We start from the raw sequence: 16,150 nt of genomic DNA, 5'->3' as shown, positions 1-16,150 counted from the left end.
GAAAAAAAAAACGTAAACTGTGAACAAAGGATGCTGTAAATGACAGTAAATGCAGGATGGTTGCCAAGCACCCAAAATATGATCATATAATTGTGTCGAAAGGGGTGGTGGCCATCAGAACTTCGAAACCAGGTCGCAGGAAGCTCTGGGGAGGTCTGTCATGACTTCAAATAGTTGCTAAGTGACTGGTTATAAGTCAAGAACTACCTGTGATCAGTGTGATGATCAAATTATTTTGAAATGTGCAATTCCTCTTAATTCTAGTCTCCCTATTTCTCCTATATCTGAAGGAACATTCTCTTTGTGTTTTATCATCCTTTTAATTTGTTCAAAGGTTTTTCTTGGTTCATAACATTGCTCATTTTTAATTCCAGAGTTTTATGCGAGCACAATATTTGCTAATTTGTCTCAATACATTTTGAAAATATAGCAAGCAATCTCTTTCAAATGTTCCAGACCCAGAATGAAAATATTACTGATTTCATCTGTATTCAATGCTTGACTGTCCAAAGGATAATATCAATCCTTTTACATCACAATCACCTTCTATAATCAACAGAGTGGTTGAATGAAATGGCAGCAGAAGGGGCTGTTGGTAAATTGATTCTTTCTCAAGGGAGAATTATAAATTTTGTTGACTTTTGGCCACTGTTTGCAAGTCTCATGCTATTATATGATTATCCATTTAACAAGTGCACTGAATTCATTCTATCATTAGAATTATTTACAATTTTTATCCTCATTACTCCTAATAACCTTTCAAATTTTGCTGCTTTTGTGGTTTATTTTCTAACTGTATTCCAGAGTTTATTTTCTGATACTTTCCCCCATCTTATCTCTTTTCATGGCAGAGGTAATAAAATACCTAATCGTAGAAGATAAAAGCTATGCGAGGTTTAAAATTCAGAAGTTAAGAAAAATACCTAATTTAAAAATTATTCCAAGAAGTACATAGAGAAGTGTAGTTTCCCTCCATTTTTAGCCTGTGTAAAATAAGTAAATTGTGTAGATTTGATATTTTCTGTGGAATATATTCTGTGCACTCTTTTTACAAGGATATCTCGGCAACTGTTTAACACTGTTATTAACCAAACTAATTTTATCTTTGGTACCTTCTGAGAGAAATAACAGTCTCCCTGAATGACTCTAACTACTACTACACTGCCTGCAGATATTGAAAGGGGATAACTGCTTAATTGTGACAGTACAGAATCTGCTCCAGTATTTTATACCTTTTGGACACAGTATCATTCTAAATTATAATTTATATATAATAATACATACATACCAGTCTTTGAATGAAATAGTCTCTTGCTTGATACTTTCTGTATGAGCTTCCATGGCTATGTTACAATTTTAGGCATACATAACTAGTGTCTGGAAACAGGGACTCTACTTTTTGTTAATAAATGTTGAAAATTTATTTCTTGCTTTGACTAACAGCCTCTCAGCTGTTGCTAAGAGATGGAGATCAAGATGCCTGGTACCGGTGACCTCAGTACTCTTTGCTCAGCTGTCCTCATTTCTCAGCTTGGGCAGCAACACCAAGATCTGCAGGGCAAGGAGCACCTTTATGTGCCACTTTGTCACATTCAGGAAATCCTGTAATTTGTCTGCCACATGGATAAAATAGCTCTGTTTTCATGAGCGTTAAGGGAACTAGAAATAAATAAAACATTTGCTTAAATAAAGCCCGTGTCACTGTTACTTTCGTTTCCATCGGTTATTGCAGCAGGAAGGAGAGAGGAAAGAAGCAGCGATAAAGCTCAGCATAGCCTGAATTACTTCCCTTGTACCCCAGTTATACTCACAAACGGAAAAAGCAACTGATCCTCTTTTTTCCAACATCTATGACTGTTCTCTGCCTGCCTTCCCCCGTTTGCCATTTTGGAAGAGGGCAATTCTCCAGGCTGAAGGGAGAATCGTATTATACTCAGTTATACTCAAAGGCATAAAGGCGACCGTACCTTCTTCAGGGGCCAAAATACTTTTCTAAACCATTGAAACAGAAAAAAAGTTAAGACAGCGTAACCAGCTTTTTAGAAATAAAGCTTTCTGATCGCTTTTAAGCCAGCGCGTACGGCTGGCTTTTCGATCGGCCCTTGAGATCGCGGCGTTCGAAATCACCAGGATCTGAAAGAAGACGAGAGAGGCTTCGCGGGGCAAGTCAACCGCAGGAACTGAGGCTACAGCCCCCATTTTAACTGCGGGCGCGGTGGTGCTGAGCTGTCCTTAGCGACGTGGGCGTGGCTTAGCCGGGGAAGCAGGAGTCCAGCCGGCGAAGAGGCAGCCGCCGTCTTTGAGGTGAAGGGAGAAAGGAAGCGATAAAGCGGGGAGTCCGATCGAGGGTGATTTTTTTCTTCTTCTACTCCTGAATGTTTCCTCTTCAAGAACTGGGCGGAGGGAGCGAAGAAGGTGCCCATCGGAGGCTCCTGGGGGGGGGGGAAGGGGAGTTTCCTGGCAGCGCTCTCTCGGCCTTTGGGCCTCTTTTCCCTTGATTTGAACTTCTTTCTGGCTCCTTGTCTCCTCTCTTAACACATTATATATAGCCTGTTAACAGAAGTGTGCTAGTCAATATGCTGCCCCTCCTTTACTGAACCGTTTGTAACTGTTGGCCGCCGGTATGTTATATACAGAGAGCATCCCCAGTAAATTAGAACTGACTTTAAACTGTTTAGTGAGGCTGTGGTGCTTTTCCAGAAGGCAATTGGACTTTCTTGGTTTTTTTCCGTTTAAAACGTTTCGCTTCTCATCCCAGAAGCTTCTTCAGTTTAGTGTGCAATTTTTTTTATATGGGAAAATTTCTTTTGGGGTACTTAATACTTCTCAACTTTGCCAGTGCGACCTAAAGGCATTATTGTAACTAAGAACAGTGCTGGAGGTTGGTGCTTTGCAACCTGCTGCTTTCTTATTTTTTAATTAAAAATACCTGAAACAAAAATCAGGTGGGACAGAGAGATTGGTGGGCAGCAGGAAAAGTGATCTGGGGAATAATGGTTGCCCACCCATAAGTCTCTCATTTAAGAAACATGTCTTTTTGTAGCTCTGTTTCTTTTTTGAAAAGTGTAACGTGAATGTTTGTGGCTATGTCACAAATCAGTATAATAGGCATGGTGGTATTGCCACTTTATTTCAGTTCTTTCTCTATAAAATTCCAACAAGGAATTTCCCCTTTGAATATATTACAGATAGTCCTCTAGTTACAAACAGTTCATTTAGTGACTGTTCAAAGTTACAATGGCACTGAAAAAGTGATTTATGACAGTTTTTCATACTTATGAACATTGCAGCATCCCCATGATCACATAATCAAAATTCAGACACTTGACAACTATGTTATATTTATGATAGCTGCAAAATTCCAGCCTCATGTGATCACCTTTTATGATCTTCTGACAAGGAAAGTCAATGAATGGGGAAGCCAGAGTCACTTAACCATTATTTAAGCTAGTAATCATGTTACTAACTTAACAGCTGTAGTGATTCATTTATCAATTGTACCAAGAAAGGTCATAAAATGGAGCAAAACTCACCTGACAACTGTCTTGCTTAGCAACATAAATTTTGGGCTCAATTGTAGTCATAAGTCGAAGACTACCTGCCTAGCTGTATTATTATTATTTATTATTTATTAAATTTATATACCGCCCTATCTCCCTTACGGGACTCAGGGCGGTGAACAGGCGATACTAAAAACCACGATAAATATACACAAGTTTCTGTTTTAAAATCAAATTAAATAACAGGCCTGTTCTAAAAACACCCCATACAAAACCCCCACTAAAACATAATCAAACTACGCCAGGCCGGCCGCACGGAATAGATGGGCCTTCAGGGCTCGGCGAAAAAGGCCGAGCCCTGAAGGCCTTTTTGTGATAGTATTATGACTCTATCCACAATGTCCCAAGCTTCTAGTCCTGTATCTCATAATGCCCTAGTTCTTACATTGTGTTAGTGCCTAATTATGATTTAGTTAGGAGTTTATGAGATTAACTTCCAGTAGATTGAATTAGAATTGCAACCGTAAATTTCTATTAAGCAGTTAGAAAATAGAAGATTGTTCTTTTATCAGAGTTGTGAGTTAACAAACTCTTCAAGCTGTTCTTGATAGCTGTTGTAACTGTATCCTTGATATCTGATAATTGCTTGCATGAATACCTGATTTGCCTAAATATTTTGGTAGTTTGAGGGCCAATTTTGTTAGACAAGTTAACATTTTACATCAACTTAGTAATGAGGTATGAAGCATATTTGTGCATGAGGTAAATATATACAACACAGATGTAGCATTTTATATTATAAAGTAATTGTCTATGAAAAGTGAAAAATACGATCTTAATCAAAATGTGAGATGACTTTTGGAGGTAAAACTATTTTTGGTGGGATATAATTAGCCTACTAGCTTTACATAAAGTCCCACTGCTATATAAGCTGCTGTTTAAGAATACCTGTTCTTAAACCAGAGCAATGAAGTGACATTTATATATAGAAAGCGTTATTGTTTCCTTTTTGAATTTCTGCCTACTTGTTTCCTGTATTTTCCTAGCAAAAATGTGATGATCATGTTTAGTTAAAAATCATTTATAATTCAGATAAAATAGACATGCAGTGATGTTTATCACTGCATGATAAACATCTGTTAACCTTTTCAGTGTTTCAAAATATCAAATATGCTCCAGAAGAATTTCCTCTTTTATTAAGAAAAAAATGCAGCACAGAAGCAGAAAACACATTGTTCAATAAACAAAAAAGGCGTAGAGAAACAAAAGGCAAAACAGTATTCATAATTGTAAACTGTTTGAAATACCATCTGGGGAATGGCAAAAGAAAGGCATGAAAAAGATTTGTTTCATTTTTATTTTACTCCTTTGCAAAAGAACACAATTGTTTGTCTGAAAGAATGAATGGGTTACAAATGACAATAGCTGTTTTCAAACATAGCATTACAAATAATTATGTTCATAATATAGACTCTTTGTGGCTCATAAATCCATGGTTATAGTTTAGTGTGAACCAGCTATTGTACCATATTATCAAATTAGAACAATCACCTCGCTTCCTTAATATTATGGTTGAATGTCACTAGTTGAGTAATTTTATAGTGAAACCTCTGAGTATACTATACTATACCATACTGTACTGTACTATACTATACTATATTGTACTATACTGTACATGGTTTTCAGTTCATTGGGTGGAAATAAACTACCATTCTATTCAAGGCTCTATATTTCTATTTCAAACTTGTGTTCTGGTTTTGCATACAGTTCTATGGCGACTTACCTAGAATTTATCCAGCAAAATGAAGAGCGTGATGGAGTTCGCTTCAGTTGGAATGTATGGCCTTCCAGCAAATTGGAGGCCACCAGAATGGTTGTTCCATTGGCTTGTCTTCTAACACCTCTGAAAGAACGGTTAGATCTGCCCCCTGTCCAGTACGAGCCTGTTCTATGCAGTAGACCAACCTGCAAAACTGTTCTCAATCCACTTTGGTATGTATTTGTTTATAACATTTAGTTTTGTCTGGATTGCTTTGATTGCTGTGGAGTAGTGAAATTATTTAAGTCAGATTTCCCCAACTTTTCCAGCTTTGCAGACTGGCGGGGGGGTGGAGGAGAGAGGGGAGGGTTCTGCAAAAGCAGTGGGCACATGGGTGTGGGTGTGCAGCTCCATTTGCACGAGTGATGGGTGCACACACATACGCGCTCCCATGCTGCTTGCACAAGTGGGGATGCACATACACATGCGTGCTTGCCTACCGTTTCTGCATCCCAGTTTCAAATGGCTCAAGGCCTGGTTGTTGGCCGTGGCCTGTGAGTTGGGGACCCCTGATTTACGGGATCGTTAAAAGTTTCTGAACCTTTTTAAATACTCATTTTTTCTGCATATATATGGCAAAAACACGATCTGTTCTGTCTCAGCTTTGCATAATTTTCTTAAATAAATGAATTAGTATGTTTTAATTTGTTCATATAATTGGAGTCTCTATTTAGTTTTAAGATGTGTAGAAAACAGATCACACTTTAGACTGTGTTTATGCAGAAACATTGAAAATATTTCTAAGCACAAATGTAGATTCAGTCCTGAATTTTGCAAAAACGCTTCTTCAAGTTTTAACTTGAAGGTTATCCAAGTACTCCAAATAATTGAGGAGATAATATTGGATATTTTAAAAGAAAAAAGGTACATGGTAAGGTGAATGCCCAGAACGGAGTTCCAGCACCTTTTTTGGATGGAACCTTGTAGGGTAGACAAGGCGGGTTGTATAACGTGTGTGAGTTCCGGCACCCTTTTTTTTTTTTTTTTAACAAAAAAAGCATTGTATTTACATAATCATTTTCAATGCACAGTGGATATGTTAATGTTAAGCACTGGTTAGCCATTGGGGAGTCTCATTCTCTCTAAGTTTATAGTACTCTGGTTTTATACTTTCTTTAAACATCATTTATTAAATAAATCACATTTGTAGCACTCAGATATTTTAAGCCATAGACTTAAACATATTAAACATATTAAAACAGATTCATGCTGCATGTTAAGCCAAACACGCAATTACAGTTAAGCACAAGGGGTCAGCTAAACAGAGCAAAACTAAGCAAATGTAAATATGTTCTTTTGTAACAATTTGATGATTTTTGATTCTTAGTTGAATGGATTGATATACTGTAGTATGTGTGTGTGTGTCTGTGTGTCTTTGTGCATGTAATTGTTTTATTGCTATACCTGATCATGGCCATTAGCATTATCAATTGTTACAAGAAACTTATCCCATTTTTCTAAATGTTATTTACAGATAAATTATACATTAATAAATCTGTTTTTATAAAACAGATGCAATTAGTGATTTCCCCCCCCCTATAAATAGCCTTCAAATATATTTGTTGTGTGAGGCATCTTGAAAGGTTTTATATATAATCATATTTTTGCTTATACTTCATGGAGAAAGAAAAAGTTAAACAAGAAAATGTAGGGGGCAAAAGTTAAGGAACATTTGACTACATATGTAAGATAACCTACGGTTGAATTATATAAAGCTTGTATAAATGCTTCATCTTCATTTCTTTTAGGTAATTAAAGCAGAATATGGTATATAAACTGAGTGGTATCAATTTCTTTGCCCTATGTTATTTGAAGGTTTAAATCTTTTTAAATGAAGTTTTTCCAGTCTCCTCCATAGAGGCTCACATAATAATAATAATAATAATAATAATAATAATAATAATAATAATAATAGTAGTAGTAGTAGTAGTAGTAGTAGTAGTAGTAGTAGTAGTAGTAACAACAACAATAATAATAATAAAGTTGGAAGGGACCTTGGAGGTCATCTAGTCCAACCCCCTGCTCAGGCAGGAAACCCTATACCATTTCAGACAAATGGCTGTCCAGTCTCTTCTTAAAAACTTCCAGTGTTGGAGCATTCACCACTTCTGGAGGCAGGTTGTTCCACTGGTTAATTGTTCTAACTGTCAGGAAGCTTCTCCTTAGTTCTAGGTTGCTTCTCTCCTTGATTAGTTTCCATCCGTTGCTTCTTGTCCTGCCCTCAGGTGCCTTGGAAAATAGCTTGACTCCCTCTTCTTTATGGCAGCCCCTGAGATACTGGAACACTGCTATCATGTCCCCCCTCGTCCTTCTCTTCATTAAACTAGACATACCCAATTCCAGCAGCCTTTCCTTATATGCTTTAGCCTCCAGTCCCCTGATCATTGGCTTATCAGAATTAATACTATGAAATGGGAAAATTTAATCCGATTGTTTTGATGCAACATTATAATAATAATATGCTGTTAATTTTGTAGGAGTCCTGTTTATGTTATACATTTACATTAATGGTTACCCCAATGTAAAGTGTTTGAGAGTAAAACAGAATGGAGTAATTTTTATTAAATATTTAAAAATTAATACCTCAAAATTTGATTTCAGCTTAATTTATACATTCCTTTTTTACAGTCAAGTTGATTACCGAGCCAAGCTTTGGGCTTGTAACTTCTGCTTTCAGAGGAACCAGGTAAGTCTGAAAATGTTATGTTCCAACATAAATACATTTTTTAAAAAAACCTTGTTGGTAGTAAAGTAATGCCACTGGCTTTCTACTGAACCTCCAGGTCAACTGTATACCATGATTGTTTGTCATATCACTCTTATTTTTTATTTGTTCCATTTAATTAATATTATTGCCAAAACAAAAGAGTTCACTTGGATTTTTACAATCCTTTTGGGTTGCTTTATGGCCCAGATTAATTGCAATTAGTTCATGTTAAAATATGACTCATGCTAATCATAGTTTAGAAATCATGCTAGAGATTGTATAGAATAGGCAGCCTGAAATCCTGTTTTATTAATCTCTAGATGAAACACAATAGCTGTAATTATGGTTTCTCAGCTACCACATCATACCAAACCAGAGACAGCACTTGCTTGAGTTCAAGCTTATTTTTTTATTTTCACATTGTGTGTATTATAAACAGAGCCATTATAATTTGTAAAAGACAGCTTGATGTGATGTATGACTCTAATAAACTGAACTTGTTAAATAAATTACAAAATGAGATATGAAAATGGATTATTTCTGATTTTGATTTGCCATTGATTTGCACACCATTTTTATCCAGACAGCACAACAAATCTTAATTGATTTTTCTTACTCATGGCTTTGTATTGGATGCAAAAGTGATACACAGATAATAATTAAATTGGTGAGCAGGCCTAGGATATGATTTTGGAAAAAAATATAAATAGCACCTACAGTTAATTCCAACCAAAAGCCAGAAACCATTATAAAGGGAAAATTAAATTAAGATTCGTATGTTTAACTGAAAGAAAAAAAAATGCTGACATTGCATTTTATTGAGAATTGGTATTTTTCAGCACATGCCCTAATTCTTGGTGTATTTTTTCAGTTTCCTCCAGCATACGCAGGCATATCTGAAGTGAATCAGCCAGCAGAACTAATGCCGCAATTTTCTACAATAGAATATATAGTCCAGGTAGTCCTTTTTGTTACCTCTCAAATTCCATAACTATATTCAACATTTCTACAATAGGGTATAAGAATAAAGTTTACTGTACCATGGTTTACTGTAAGGAAAGTTAGAGTCTTTCACGCTATGTACTTTTGTGTGATATATATATATTCCTTTTTTTCCCATTCAAGCGTGGCCCTCAGACACCCCTGGTCTTTCTTTATGTAGTGGACACATGTTTGGAAGAGGAGGACTTACAAGCTTTGAAAGAATCCTTGCAAATGTCTTTAAGTCTGCTCCCTCCTGATGCTCTTGTGGGCTTGATTACCTTCGGTCGAATGGTTCAAGTTCATGAATTGAGCTGTGAAGGGATCTCCAAAAGTTATGTTTTTAGAGGAACTAAAGATCTGTCAGCAAAACAAATACAGGTATATTTTGCATTGTCTTCTGTGAAAAGTTAAACAGGATTTCCTAGTTCTTATTTCATATTTTTGTAAGTTTTTCTGATTTTATAATGAATGTTTTTCATTGTCAGGATATGTTGGGCCTTTCAAGGCCTGCCGTACCTACCCAGCAAGGGAGACCACCTCAGTCCCAAGAATCGCCTCACCTTTCTAGCAGGTGTGTAGTTCTGCAAAACAAATAATATTTCAAATGATGCAAATGCACTGATCTTTTTCTAAATCCCAAAAGGAAGATCTTTTTAAAAAACAGGCCGATTTTTGCTATTTGAAATAGTTGCCTTTCTTTTAAAATTTAAGATCAAAGATCAAAGACCACGGCATCTATGTGTGAGAAAATATAAAGCTGATAATAGGTGAATCAAACTACAGAGATCATTTGGCCTCCAAGGGCAAGTGATGGTTCTAAGAACATTTCCAAATTAATAGTCTGATTTTTTTTCACCTCTACCCAAATATTCAAAGCATCCCTTTAATGTCAGGTGAAGACTACTTTGAAGGTATCCTGTGTTCCATGCGTTGATCCAATAACAGTATTGGTTGATCCCATGTTTGTCCCAAAGACCATGAAATTCTGAGCAGGCCCTGCTAATGTAGTCAGCATGAATATTTTGGTTCCATGCATGTGATCTAGCAATAGATTCTCTTGGGCATTTCAGGCACTTACAGATCTGTTATGGGATGAAGTTATGGCAATATCAGTCAAAGTGCAAAGGATTGATTTATCTATTGGTGGATGATATGTGCAGTTAATATTCTCTAGTATTCAGTTTGCTTTTTTCCTTATATATTAAATGTTTGTAAAATGAATATGTAATTTCCCTCTGTCCCCATCATTTTACTGTAATTTTACTTTTGATTGCAATTCTATTTTATTGTTTTTAGAAATATTTATGTTTTATATGTTAGGTTTTATAGCTCTTAATGCTGTAAGCCACCCAAAGTCACCTTGAGATGAGATGGGCAGCAAATAAATCCAATAAATAAATAAATACATTGATTTAGCTGTGAAGTTTTACTATGCTCTTACTCAGCCGCTGAAATGGCAAAGGCACTGGACAGGATTGCCCATGAAGTGGCCTTTCCCTATTTGTCAATTTTGAAATTCTTGGCATATTTAGAAATGTAGGGTGATTGAAAAAACAGATACTTAGGATAATAGTTGTGGAAAACAATGAGTTAATATACTCAAATATAGGTACCAACCCACATTTGGCCTACATCACAGTGGTAAGGCCAACACAGTATTGTTAATTCTCCATGTTTACTGCATCTATGGAGTGCTGTCCAGCATTCAAAGTAACCTGAATTCAATATGGACTATCCGCAATAGCACCTAGGATTTGAATGGCTAAAGCCAAAGAAAGGAAATGTTTTGGAAGGGCTAAGTCAATGTCCTGACCATAATCCTACAGAAATATTGTGGAAGGACCTGAAGTGGGCAAGTCATGAAAAAAAGCTCACCAGAATCCTAATATCCTGGGGTTCCAGAAAGCTCTCAGAACTTGGCTGTGTTGCCAGATCTGGGGTTATTGTGTTTATTGAAGTATTTGTGGAAAGTCTAATAGAATGGATGATTATAACAAATTAAGTTAAATTCCTTCCCTATTAATATTTAGGATGGAGTTAAAATTCAGTTCTTCTACAGAGGCTTCAGGGAATGAGTAGCACTGTTGTCTGAGCTCTGAGTGTATTATCTTTTTTAAATGTTGATTTGATTTACTGGTTCGATAATTATTGGTTGTTATTGTACTATGGCTGTTTTGTTGTAATAGCTGTTTTAAATCTATGATTAAAACATTACACATTTTCCAAATAAATAAGTACCCCAGTGCATAATGCACAATATTATATGTCTTTCTGTCTCTCTTTTCTTTTCTCTTGATAAAAAAAACTATAGATTTTTGCAGCCTGTTCACAAAATTGACATGAACATGACAGATCTTCTAGGAGAACTACAAAGAGATCCTTGGCCAGTTACTCAGGGAAAGAGACCGTTGCGATCCACTGGAGTAGCTTTGTCAATTGCTGTTGGACTACTAGAGGTATCTTTATTTTTTTACAATCTTAAATACTTCTAGAAGTAATCTAAATTCTACTAGTATTGTCTGGTTCTTGGAAACCATGTATTTTCCAATATATATGTTTTTGGATGTGGCACAGCTAAGACTGCAAATTTCCCTTTTCCCTGGAAATTCCAAGCAGTTAATTCTGAGGCTTTGGGAAGTATTTAATTCCACTTATTTCCACCTCAGCCCAGCAGTTTATTTCCTTCAAGAAGTTTGCTCTAGTTTTAACAGAACGGTGCCTTTCCCCAGCTAGGAAAAGGAGGGGTCGAGATCCTTCTGTGCTGTTTGGATCCTACCTCTGTGTGAATGGGTATTCAGAATCAGATACTGACTGGCAATGTAAGCTATCTTGGATGGTTACCTCATAACAGATACAATTTTTTATTAAGTATCATCCAATATCTTGTAACTTTTGTTAAAAAATTCAACTGTGCTGAATGTTGAAAAGTATTAATTGACCATAAGCAGGTTTTTTTTCTCGTTCTTAAAGTTATGCTTCTTATATATAGATGTAGGTCATGGGATTTATATGTTTATGCCATCAACATATTTCAAGGAAACTGGAAAATTGTGAAGACTATTTTTATGGGGAGGATAAATCCTTAGTTTTTTTTTAATCTTTTCATATATCATATGCTGATTAGGGGGACTAGGCATAAAGTTTGATTTTGTTTCTCTATGGAATCCAAGCAAGCTAAAATTATTAAGGGCATAATTAGAAAGTTCAATATCATGATAATGGACTTTTTTCTTTTCTAATTTTAATTTTAAACCATTTGAGATACTGAAAGAAGACTGCTCAAATTTACTGATCTTTTTTAAAAATATTTTTTCCGTTGATTTATATTTTTGTTTTTTTGCATCATTTCTTCTATCTTTTTGTATAGTATAATAATTATAGTTTATTAAATATATATGCCACCTAACTGCAGCAACTCTCAAATGTTTACAAATTGCTTAAAACATTAAAAAAAATCTCACTTTTACAATCCTGTAATCCCTTAATTAAGAGTAGAGTCAGGGCGACTGGACAGAGCTGAATATTTACTGTCCAGATGTCCTTCCTGACACCATGTAAAGTTCGCAGCAGATATTTTTTATTTGCGCCCTAAGAGAGAAACATCTGCCACTACCTAGGATTGAACTCTCAACCTTCCGAGTGGGAGGTGAGCATCTTCACCAGTAGGCCACCACATTGCTCTCAATTGCATAAAATATTAAAGACAAGAAAAGCAACAAAAATGAAGAGTAAAGATGGCAAGAGTGAAGAAATGAGATGGGAACAAAAGAAAACAACCCACATAATCTAATGGAGCCTTCTGTCACCCTTGCCCAAAAGCCTGGATGAAGAGCAAGGTCTTCAGGGTCCTTTAAGACACTAGTAGCGCTATTCGAATCTTGGGGGAACATTCCAGCCACTGCAACAGAGAAGGTGCACTTTTGGGGTCCTGCCAGATATTGTCGGAAATCAGTCTTTAAAAGAATGCAACTTATGATTGCAATTCGCAAGTGAGACAGATGTAGTCAACTAAATTCTTGACAACTAATTTAGTAATTTATATAATCTGTTGGGTTTTTGTTCCTTTTTCTCCCCCCCCTCCCAACTTCCAAGGGATCATTTCCAAATACTGGGACTAGAATAATGTTGTTTACTGGAGGGCCACCAACTCAAGGGCCAGGCATGGTGGTAGGAGATGAACTGAAAACTCCAATTCGTTCGTGGCATGATATAGAGAAAGACAATGCACGATTCATGAAGAAAGCTATGAAAGTAAGGATTAGTGTCTTTCATATTTTCTGCTAAACTTATCTTTAACTGCCAAATAATTTTAGTAACTTTGCTTCCTTGGTTGCCTTTTCACCTTGTCTTCAGCTGCCTGTTTGATATTTCTACAATTACAAGTTTTTATTTTCTGTGTGCCGTTATTTAATCCAGTTTTATCTTTCATATTAATTTCTAGTTGACTTTTTTTCTTTTGGATCTTTGCCTACATCTGTCCAACTTTGTTTATTACCTGTTCCTTTATTTCCTTGATCTCTTGAACCCCTTTCATATTAGCATTTCCTGACTTAAGTTTTTTGGACATACACTGTTGCCACTTTGAATTTTAACCTGACCAGGGCTTTTTTTCAGCCGGAACGCGGCGGAACCGCGTTCCGGCACCTTTTTCCGGGCCGGCCGCACCGGGCGCAACATCTGGGGGGGCGCGCTCGCACTCGCAGCTCTCTGCCCCTGCCTGGCTCACAACCGCGGCCATAGGGAGGCTCGGTCGGCGCGCCCCTGGCCCGTTTCCTAGGCGACCCTGCCCGAGCNGCCAATCAGCAGGCGGACTGGAGCAGAGGAGGGCGGGGTTTCCCACCAAGCGCGGGAAATAGGGAAATTTTACTTGCATTCCTGTTCTCTAAAGGGGCGGTCCTAGGGTTTGATGAGGGCGTGGCCAGGTTTGGGTGGGGGCGTGGCCAGGGGAGGGAGGTGAGTTCCACCACCTTTTCTCTGAGAAAAAAAGCCCTGAACCTGACCCCTGTTCAGATACCTTAAAGTAACACTGCAATTCTTGCATTTAAATTGGCCTTTGTGGCTTCTGAGGTGTATCAGCTCTCTTCTTCAAGACATTTTTGTTATAGGACAAATGGTTTGGAAAGCTCTCAGTAGCCAATTGTTATTTGTTAATGTTTATTGAGTAATTGTACGTCCCTTCCACAGAGTGCATAGCTTTGTGTATAGAACATACAAATGTTTACCAGTTTAGATCTAAATTCAGCAACACTATTGTATTATGTGCCTTTACATCATGCTAAACAATTATGAATAATCTTTTCTCATAACTGTCATTTAACATAACTTAAAGTTGTTATATTTCTACAGCATTATGAGGCATTGTCTAATCGTGCTGCTGCTAATGGACACTGCATTGATATTTATGCATGTGCTCTTGATCAGACTGGTCTTCTGGAGATGAAGTGTTGTACAAATATAACTGGGTATGTTCTTAATCTTGACTAAAACGTTATTGATTATAAAGAAGAGATGCATTTCTTGATTAGCGTGCATATTCTAAACTGTTACTATCACCCTGAGGAGAAAATGTTTAGTAGAAGTCATGTGTATGTTCATGTATGTGTACATTTAGAAGAAGTGGTATTTGAAATCACTGCATTTATCTTTTCTGTAATTTAGAAGCCATTTGCATATACAGGCAGTCCTCAAGTTATAATGATAATTGGGCCTTGGATTTCTGTCACTATGCAGTGTGATCATAAAGTGCAATGTCCCATGACTACATTGCTTAGCAACTAATCCTGGCATTCTCCATTGCTATTGTTAACAATTGAATTCCACTGGTCGTTAATCAAGGATCCACCCCAATCAAAGCCATTCTGGGCTTGGTCCCTCCTGGCCCCAAGCCTCAGTTCTTCCACAGTAATGGACTGCCTCCCCTTCAACTTCTCCCAATTGCCTATTCCTCTCCCACATCTGCCCTTTTGGCCATCTTGCACTCTGCCTAGTAGGGTAGCATGCAGCCTTAGTGGGACTCTGGGGCTGCTTACGACACTGTAGCTCTGGGGCTGCAAAAAGCCCCTGAGGCACAGCGCAGCATGAAGCTGCAGCCATTCCTTGAAGCTTCAGCTGGCCCAGCTCGGCCCAGCAGTACAGCGCAGTACTCCAGTTGCCCCAGCCCAGTTCAGCCACCCTGTACTCTGAGACCTCTGCCAGCCTCCATTCTGCTACCCCAGCTGACCTTCACCATTTACTTGCTCCTGCAGCTGACAAGGCATGTCAGGCCATCTTCTCCAGGTCTCGTAAGGAAACTGCCATGTGCAACTTTAGGAACTGTTATACGTCAGCAGCTGCCTTTATTTATTTATTTAGATGATTTATATGGCCGCCCACTCGCTCTCAGTGACTCTGCTAAGCATCAGGTCTTGCATGCTCAGCAGTGGGAGCAAGAAGATGGCTTAGGGCAACAGAGTGCAGAGGGCCAAAGGCCATAGATATGAAGGGAGATAGGCAGGTGGAGGGAGTTGAAGCGCCCCTGTGGTCATAAGTGTAGGTGGCTGCCAAGTGACCGAATTTTGATTACGTGACTGCGGGGGCATTGCAACAGCCATAAATTCGGGGACCATTCACAAGTCACGTTGTTAAGTGCCATTGTAACTTTGAATAGTCAAGTACCTGTAATGTCAGTTTCAGTTTATCATGCAAGAGCATCATATTGTAAGATAACTGAAGCAATCTCTTAATGCTTACTTGTGAAATAAACCTTATTCAGTTCAATATGAATTGTTCCAAAGTAAGTGTGCCTGTTGGAAATGGAATTTTTAAAAAGTCTTTGTGGACAGACTTGAGTTTCATTGGAAGCAAAAAAAAGAAGAAGTAAAACTTACTTTCCTGAGAAACTTTTATACTAGATTTAAACTCCCATTACCACGCATTAGTTCATGGTTTTCTTTTATTTTCTTTAATGTTTCTAGGAAAATTAAGGGGATGGGAGGACATGGTTATAAAAAAGTAAAATTGTTCCTTATTTTTGATATCGGTTTGTCTGTCCTTCATTGGGAGGAGGAGAGAAGATGAAGCTGTTCTAGAACCATTGCAACATACAGTCTTTCCTGCTCTACTTTAGTAATCAAGATAGACATATTTCACTTAATAATGTGG

General features: G+C 37.4%; 1 protein-coding gene and 1 long non-coding RNA gene across 3 annotated transcripts in view; one reads left to right on the top strand and one right to left on the bottom strand.

Moving 5' to 3' along the window:
* LOC107284464 overlaps positions 1-2,126 on the bottom strand; it is a 37,299-nt gene extending 35,173 nt beyond the window's left edge. The window contains exon 1 of the long non-coding RNA XR_001548816.2: positions 1,812-2,126. This is a non-coding gene — a long non-coding RNA (uncharacterized LOC107284464). The remainder of the gene's footprint in view (positions 1-1,811) is intronic.
* A 103-nt stretch (positions 2,127-2,229) lies between these two features.
* Positions 2,230-16,150, top strand: part of SEC23B (SEC23 homolog B, coat complex II component) — a 29,069-nt gene continuing 15,148 nt past the window's right edge. Inside the window, exons 1-9 of one of the 2 annotated variants that reach the window (XM_015812522.1) lie at positions 2,230-2,348; positions 5,268-5,492; positions 7,948-8,005; positions 8,898-8,984; positions 9,152-9,388; positions 9,496-9,581; positions 11,322-11,466; positions 13,103-13,261; positions 14,357-14,472. In XM_015812522.1, coding sequence (XP_015668008.1) covers positions 5,272-5,492; positions 7,948-8,005; positions 8,898-8,984; positions 9,152-9,388; positions 9,496-9,581; positions 11,322-11,466; positions 13,103-13,261; positions 14,357-14,472 — 1,109 coding nt within the window. In that variant the 5' untranslated portion in view covers positions 2,230-2,348; positions 5,268-5,271. The remainder of the gene's footprint in view (positions 2,349-5,267; positions 5,493-7,947; positions 8,006-8,897; positions 8,985-9,151; positions 9,389-9,495; positions 9,582-11,321; positions 11,467-13,102; positions 13,262-14,356; positions 14,473-16,150) is intronic. The other variant, XM_015812523.2, reaches the window with a different exon arrangement.

Source organism: Protobothrops mucrosquamatus, unplaced genomic scaffold, assembly GCF_001527695.2.
Source record: "Protobothrops mucrosquamatus isolate PMUCROS unplaced genomic scaffold, P.Mucros_1.0 scaffold94, whole genome shotgun sequence".
Classification (NCBI taxonomy): Eukaryota; Metazoa; Chordata; class Lepidosauria; order Squamata; family Viperidae; genus Protobothrops; species Protobothrops mucrosquamatus.
This window is presented reverse-complemented; position numbering and strand designations above follow the sequence as displayed.